The sequence below is a fragment of the Arachis ipaensis genome, chromosome B7, assembly GCF_059453495.1.
Source record: "Arachis ipaensis isolate K30076 ecotype BB chromosome B7, ASM5945349v1, whole genome shotgun sequence".
Taxonomy (NCBI): Eukaryota; Viridiplantae; Streptophyta; class Magnoliopsida; order Fabales; family Fabaceae; genus Arachis; species Arachis ipaensis.
Genome location: NC_142442.1, coordinates 30,584,604 through 30,593,138, shown reverse-complemented (window position 1 = coordinate 30,593,138; position 8,535 = coordinate 30,584,604). Strand labels below are relative to the sequence as shown.

Sequence of the window (8,535 nt, the reverse complement as noted above, 5' to 3'; positions counted from 1 at the left end):
AAAACTCAAACTAACATCATATATATGTCAAAATCAAAACTTAAGGTTCACAAAAATAACTAAATACAAGGGTCTAGTGAGATTTTACCTTACTCAACGAGATTAGGAGCAAAACCCAACAATACTCCAATGTAAGATCACCCCTAAACAAACAAAATCAAAAAATCTACTCAAAAACCAAACCCAAAAATACAGAAATGTTAGGGCAAAAAACTGGAACTCAAGTATTGAGTTCTTACCAAAAAAACTTTGTTATAAAAGAAGAGCTCGATGAGAGCTTTGCGTGGCCATAAACGGCTCGTTAATCGGAGCTCCGAATCAAAAGTTATGGAACTTTGAAGGAGGAAGTAAATAGTGCCATCCCTCTTCTCCTCTCTTCAGTCTTCACCATCAGCGTCCCCCCCCCCCCTTCCAAACTCTCTCTTTAGGTTAAAATGAGCTGAATGCTCATTAAATGACCTTATATATGTTGGGCCTTAGTCCCGGTTTGGACTCGATCCAACCCGTTAGCGTAAGTGGGCTAAAACCTTTAGGATTAGCGCCCGGTTTTACATTCTAAATTATTTTTGTCCTTTCAAAACAATAAATTAAATTTCTAAAATCTTATTTTCCAAAAATACGCGGTATCGGACAGACTAGAGTCGGTACTGCCGACTTAAGCACCAATACGCATTTTTACAAAAATCTTTCGCAAAAGATACATTTTCCAACTCAAAAAAACTCATTGAAATTAAATTTCACCTTTATATTTTAGAAAGAATAATTTTATATTTTCGAACCCATTTCGGATAATTAAATTATTATTTTATTAAAACGATTTTACGTAAAAATTCTGGTTCTTACATCTTTCCATCCTAATTAAAAATTTTGTCCCCGAAATTCGAATTGTTTTGTTACTCATAACAATATGATGTTTCTCTATCTCCAACTCGATTCATAAATTATTTATAGATCTTGTTAACATGTGTCTTAAAGATATATTTTTAAAATATTATAAAAAATATTTTAGTAAAAGTTCTAGAAAAGATAAAATTTTTGTACTTTTAATACATTGATACATAAAAAAATTTAAAAATTTTCTATTATTTTATTCTTAAAATATGTTCTTCAGACAAAAAATAACTAAATCTATTATTTTTTTTTAGGCAAAGTTATTTATTTATTTAATGCATTTTTTTCACAAAATTTAAGAAACGAGTAAAATATTATTTTTGTCTCTAATATTTGTGGTAAATTTTAAAGTTGTTCTTAAAGTTTAAATCGCCCTATTTAAATCCCTAACGTTTCAAAATTGTCTCAATGTCGTCTTGCCATTAGTAATCTATTAATAGAATTGGCGATAGGACAACAATGAGACGATTTTGAAATGTTAAGAACTTAAATAAGATAAAAATATTAGAGACAAAAATCATACATTACTCTTAAAAAAATTACCAAATCAAGTAAAATGATAGTGAGTTTTAACGGAATGAATTGCCTAATCAATTCAAGATTTTTATTCATGCTAGTAGATAAATTTTCAAGAAAATAAAAAAAAGGACATGTTATTATATATAATAAAATATAAATTATACCTTTTTATCTCTAATATACTGAACTTTTTTAATGTTTAATTTAATTAAATTTTGTTTTTAACTTCTAAATAAATTTTAATTTTTTTCCTTTAATAAGTTCAAATTCTTTATAATAGATAATTATTCAATTTATTTTTATTCGCATCTAAATAAATTACTCTTAATCACATTTTTTCATTCTAAATAAATTTATGTAAAAAAATTAATATTATTGAAGAATAAAATTAAAATTTATTTTAAAGTTAAAAAATATTTATTTAAATTAAATATTAAAAAAGTTCGATACATTATAGACAAAAGGATATAATTTAAACTTTAATATATATGTATCATGCACTTTTTTAAATAAAAATTTTGAATTTATAATGTAATTCATTCCATTAAAATTTACTTTCATTTTACTTGATTTGGTAATTTTTCTAAAAGTAATATATTATTTTTATTCCTAACATTTTCGTCTCATTTAAGTGCCTAATGTAACAACCCTACTTTTTAAAAAGTAGGATTGTTACATTTATTTGGTATAATTGAAATTATAATTTCAATTATACCAAATATCTAATAAAGTTTATATAAAAATTCTAATTAATTTAAACTTCAATTATCATGAGACTCTATTTAATTACTTTTAGTAAAATAATTTTCTTAAAATAAAATTATCAACAAATAAAATAAATCACAAATAACTAATTATTTGATTTTTTAAAAAGTAGGGTTGTTACACCTAATGTTTTAAAATCGTCTCAATTTATTTTGTTTTTAGTTGCTTACGGAATCTCCTAACTCGACAGATCAAAGACTAATTCATCGCAGATCTGAGCTCTATTTAAAGGTTTTATCTATCACTGGCCAATAGGTTACTACATGCACAAGACAGAATTTAAATCCCAACACTTACTTAAGCGAACGAGGGAACTAACCACTCCACCAACTCAAATTAGTTTTTTACTCTTTACTTTTTTTTTGGGTGATATACTCTTTACTTTTTTTTTTTTTGGTAATGATATACTCTTTACTTTACTCAAAGAGTAAAGTATCGTTTTTGTACCCAATATTTGGGGTAAGTCCCAAAGTTGTCCCTAACATTTCAATCGCCCTATTTAAGTCCTTAACGTTTCAAAATTGACTCAATGTTATCCTGCCATTAGGAATCCATTAACAGAATTGACGGCAGGACAAAATTGAGACGATTTTGAAACGTTAGGAACTTTAATAGGACGAAAACGTTGGAGACAAAAACAATACATAGAAATAAATTTTAATTTTATCTTTCAATAATATTAATTTTTTACTGTACATAGTATTCAATTATTTTTTAATCACATCTAAGTTATAGTTAATCACGTTACTTTCATTCTAAATAAATTAATTTTTTTTATTATTTTACACTTAAAGTAATATAATTTTACTTTCATTACTTAATCACATTAATTATAATTTTTTTTATAATTTCACACTTTTATTTTAATCACATTATATTATTTATTTAGAATAAAAGTATAAAATTTATTTATTTATAAAAAAATTACATTACTTTAAGTGTAAAATTATAAAAAAAATATTTAGAATGAAAGTAATGTGATTAACTATAACTTAGATGTGATTAAAAAATAATTGAATACTATGTACAGTAAAAAATTGATATTATTAAAAGATAAAATTAAAATTTATTTTTATATATTGTTTTTGTCCCAACGTTTTCATCCTATTTAAGTCTCTAGCATTTTAAAATCGTCTCAATTTTGTCCCGCCATCAATTCGGTTAATGGATTTTTGTCAGCACCCAATTTTAAAATGTTAAGAACTTAAATAGAATGATAGAAACGTTAGGGACAATTTTATAACTTACTGTAAAGATAAAACCGATATTTTACTCTTACTGTTTAATAGACCAACGTGATCATCTAGTGAAAAAAAAGGGGGATTTGCGCCGTCAGGCCCAAAAAACCCCATTGAAAAACCCAAGTGCTGATCCATTACTTCAACGACTCGGCAGCTGAGACGTGAAACGGTTTGGAGAAACATGAAGGCGGAGAAGGGAGTTGAATCGGTGCTGCAGCATCAGCTAAGCCAACAAGAATCAGAAGCCTTATCGCGACTCCAATCTCTTCCTTCAATAAGCCCCGGCGATAGCAGCACCTTCTACGAACACTTCATCCTCCGAGGCATCCGCGTTGACCGAGTCCAACCCGGTCTCGTTTCTTGCTCCTTCAAAGTCCCCCCTCGCCTCACTGTAACTGACTTCCACACCCTTAATCATCACCTTTCTTCTTCTTGTTGTTATTATTACTTTCTTTCTTGTTTGATCGTACTTTTTTTATTTAAAAAAAAGGTGAAGTACTCACCGTTTGGGGAATCTTATTTTGGTTCGTAACATTTCAATGGTTTTATTTTATTCTAAAATGTTTAAAATGAAATTTATCCTACCGGCAAATTCTTTACTAACAATTAACAGGATCGATGTACTGTTAATAAATTTTTTATTAAAGTTAGTTTGCTCAACCCTTTTTCTTCATTTACCTTTTTAACAAACCCAAATAATATTTTTTTACTTTTTTTTAATTCTCTCTTTTATACTATTAGTTCTTCAAGAGGAGTTTGAGGAACTAGAAGAATGGAATAGAAAAATAGTTTGAACTTATTGAAAAGGTGAAGATGGGAGAGGGAAATTAAGTAATTGTAGTTTTAACAAAAACATTATTGATAGTATATCAATTTCGTTAAGTGTTAGTGAAGGATTTGATGGTGGGATAATATTAATGCCATTAAATATTTTAGAATAAAAATAGGATGATTAAAATTTTAGAGACCAAAGTAGGATTCACTTTAAATGTTAGAGACTAAAATAATACTTTACCCTTTAGAAGATTTGTAATGTTGCTCAAGCCCTATCTTAATCTTTTATTAGTTTTTATGAAGTGAGTCTTTTTATAATTTGGATTTTAAAGTATATTGTTACTTGATAATCATTAATAGTGTTCAATGCTTAGTGCCTATGCAATAATCACACATGAAGACTACCTGATTGTGCATTCTACCGGAAGATTAGAGTTAGAATTTATGAGTATCGGAAATTGTTGATGCTATCTATCTTCACCTTTTCTTAAGAACAAATATGAAAAATGGTATGGATCATTCTTTGAAATGATGCCTGGACACTTTTTTAAACAGATAATTTGAATACCTTTTTTTACCTTTTTGGTTTTTTCAAAATACTACATCCACAACAAAATTCAGCCTAATTTGTTATAAATACATGTGTTGTTTTACTCATTTTCAATGTATATTTTATATTCTTACATGTATTTTACAATTGGCCAATTTGGTGGCTGATTTTTTTGTGGACAAGTGGTATGTTGTTTTGCCGATACTTGAGTATTTTGTGATCTGTATGGATTGCTTCTGTTACAGGATGAGTCAGGTAAGTTGTGTAACGGCGCAATCGCGAATCTTGTTGATGAGGTGGGAGGAGCTGTGGTACATGTTGAGGGTCTCCCCATGAATGTTTCAGTAGACATGTCCATTTCTTTTCTTTCAACTGCTCGAGTTGATGTAAGTCTATAGCATCCTCTGTATTTATATGCCTTTGATCAAATTTTGTGTAGCTCTTTGTTATGTTAATTTGCCGGTGTTGATATTGAAAGCGGAAGGAGATGGAGATTGAATTATATCTATCAAACCTTGCATTCTAGATGCATAATTAATTTTGCCCGCATTGTAAGGTGAAAATTGAGAATTAAAAGTTACTATGCAAAGCGAGGTGCTCGGAATATTATGGTGAGATATGATTGGATTTAAAAGTTTGGTATAAACTAGGAAATTGTTGATTCCATCTAATGGGATAAGGCTTTTTTGTTGTTGGTTTAAACAATGGAATTATGTAACTGAATTCTATTTGGTTTCAAGTCTATGCAATTAGTTAATTCCAAATCAAGGAAATCGATTCCAATTTTCAGTGAATTCAGTTCCATGGGTTCCCAAACTCTTTTGGATCAAACAGTGCATCTCATATGTGGGAGAGAATTATGAAGGTCCATGAGTTCCTACGTCCTACTATATTGTTATTAAGACTTATAACTTATAGCCTGCATTATAATGTTTGTATTGATTTGCTATTGGACGTTCTGTGCAATTTGTTAGGGTTTATACAATCATACCTAGTACCTCAATTATTTGTTGCTGTGTATTGGTACCTGCTAATTGCTATAGAACAAGTTCATATTAAAAGTTTTTAGCTTAGCCTTTATGCTTTTAACTTACAACCAGATTTTTTTTTACGCCACAAACTTTTACGCTTCTTGTTGTCTCTAGTTTTGCTGTGAACATCTATGTGAATTCTTGCAATGAATCCTTTCATTTTCAGGGTGTAAGATATGCTTAAAACTGTTTTTGCATACAATATAAATGCTGTTTGATTACCTCTAATAGATATCACTTATTGCAGGATGAGCTAGAGATTACTTCGAAGCTGTTGGGAAGGAAAGGAGGTTATTCCGGAACGATCGTTCTCCTGAAAAATAAAGCAACTGGAGAGTTGATAGCAGAAGGTCGACATTCTCTATTTGGTAGGCATAACAGCAAAATGTAATTCTGATATGGTGTATGTTGTATCAAGGTTTTCTTTATGTGAACCTTTTGGGCATGTGTTGCTATTTATATAAGTTGTGATATGTTGAATAATTAGTTTTACATGTTGTATATTAAAAAAGTAAAAAGAAGGAATTTCCCTCATAATTCTACCCTATTGCTGCATGATCTGTTTATAGAAAGTTTTACATGAGTGATGATAGATGAGAATATTGACATATTGTGCAGAAGAATAAGAAGCTCCACTTGGTTGGGGAATATATTATCTTGTAAAAGTTTCACATGACGGGGTTATGTGTAGATTTTTACCATTGATCTTGAAGGTACTGTGAGTGGTTTGATCAATGGTAAACTTCTACATGTGATATGAAATTTTTATATGAAAGTATCTATTTCCCTCCCCGAGTTTAAACATGAAAATTCGGGTCGGATGGATTTTCAACACGTCGTGTAAGAACTTTATGCTTCGGTTCGAAGTAAAAATAAAGATAAAAAATTTGTATGAATAAGTTTGATCTCTAAAATTACATAGAAAATTCATCCATAAGAAAACTATCCTATTATCTTCAACCAAAATTTTTGGTTTGTTCGTTATGAATTGGTAAAATTAAACAATCAATTTTAATTTTTCCCACATTGCTAGTTCGTGTAAAATTGTAAAATTTAGTTTTAAACATCAAAGATAATAATTAACTTAAATAAGTTTTTGGTCTTTATAAAATATTTTAATTTTGATTTTTATAAATTTTTCTTTTGATTTTGATCCAGAAAACTTTAAAGAAAATTTTATAGAGATCAAATAAAAAAGAAGTATTTTATAGGAATAAAAATTTAATTATGTCAAGATAAATTTTGCATGATTAAGATGAAATATTGATAGCTTGTGAAAAAGAAATGTTATTAAAAATTTGCGTTTATAGAAAAGAATTTTATTGATGAAATGTTATGTTGTGATTAGGTAAAAAATCCCAGTAATTTTAGAGGGCATGTTTACCATGACAAATATAGTAAATAGTTGTTGATAAATATTTGTCTTAACCTATCATTCTATGAATTAATATTTAAAATGGCTTTTAAAATTTGGTTCTTGCCTCAATCTGACTCTCAAAATTTTAATCGACTCAAATTAAATCTTCAAATTTTAAAAGTCTACTCACCTTAGCCCTTCTACTTATTTCTATTAACGGCATGCCTAAATGTTACGTGATACACTGGCAATTACTAAACAATGTCGTTTTAGTGTTGATGCTTAATCCTCCTTAAAACGACGCCGTTTGAGACAATAAAGAATTAAAACACAAATCCACCTCAGTTTTGATAATCAAAACACTGAAACAGGGAGACTCTTTTTCATTCTCTCGCATGCACGGTGATAAAGAAGATCAATGCCACTACTGTAGGTCTTCAATGAAGTTTGATTTAGTTGTTCTCTCAAATTATTTTTTTGCATGATTCATGACTCTTATGCTTTTCCTTTGTAATTTATGAGGGAGTGACTAAATTGAGCTTCATTGAAGACCTACAGTAGCGGCATTGATCTTTCTCACCACTGTGCATGCGAGAAAATGAAGAAGAAGAAGAAGAGTCTCCCTGTTTCAGTGTTTTGATTATCAAAACTAAGGTGAATTTGTGTTTTAACACCTTGTTGTCTCCAACGGCGTCGTTTTAGGGGGAATTAGGCACCAACACTAAAACGACGTCATTTAGTAACTGCAAGCGTGTCACTTAACATTCCAACTAGGCACGCCGTTAATGGAGATAAGTGGAAGAGCTAACGTGAGTAGACTTTTGAAATTTGGAGGTTCAATTTGAGTCAATTGAAATTTCAAAAGCTAAATTGAGGCTGGGCCAAATTTTAAGGGCCATTTTGAGTATTAACTCATCATTCTGCTATTAAAAAAACAAAAATACTAGACCGCTAAACTTTTTTGTAACCAAGTCCATTCAAGTTAAATTTATGTACGTGCATTTACGTTTTAGCTTTTATTCTCGTTCTACTTCTTTTTTCTCCTCCTCTTTATCGTTCCTCTTTCTTCTCCACCATCTTTTTTCATTTAATTTCTTTTTCTTTTTTTTTTCTCATCATCATCATCTTCTTCTTAATTATTTCAATATCACATAATTAATTTAACGATAACAAAAGTAACCAGTGTTCTGAGAACCGGACCGGACCGGCCGGTTCGAATGAGTTAACTGAAAATCGGCCCTCTTACCGGTCCGGTTGATGGCAAAAATCGATCTACAAAAAATCGGTCAAAAAATTGGTCAAACCGGTAGTTAACTGGTGAACCGGGTGAACTAGTCTGGTTTTCTGGAGTACCGGTTTGCTATTTCTAATCAAAACTGCACTGTTTTGATTAATAAAAATTGGGAA

General features: G+C 29.6%; 1 protein-coding gene across 1 annotated transcript; it reads left to right on the top strand.

Moving 5' to 3' along the window:
• Window positions 1-3,462: 3,462 nt before the first annotated feature.
• On the top strand, window positions 3,463-6,308 carry LOC107609769 (uncharacterized). The gene is made up of 3 exons (XM_016311793.3): window positions 3,463-3,807; window positions 4,986-5,126; window positions 6,019-6,308. The coding sequence occupies exons 1-3, from the start codon at window positions 3,598-3,600 to the stop codon at window positions 6,160-6,162; spliced, it is 495 nt and encodes a 164-aa protein (XP_016167279.1). The 5' UTR covers window positions 3,463-3,597; the 3' UTR covers window positions 6,163-6,308.
• The last annotated feature ends 2,227 nt before the right edge of the window (window positions 6,309-8,535 follow it).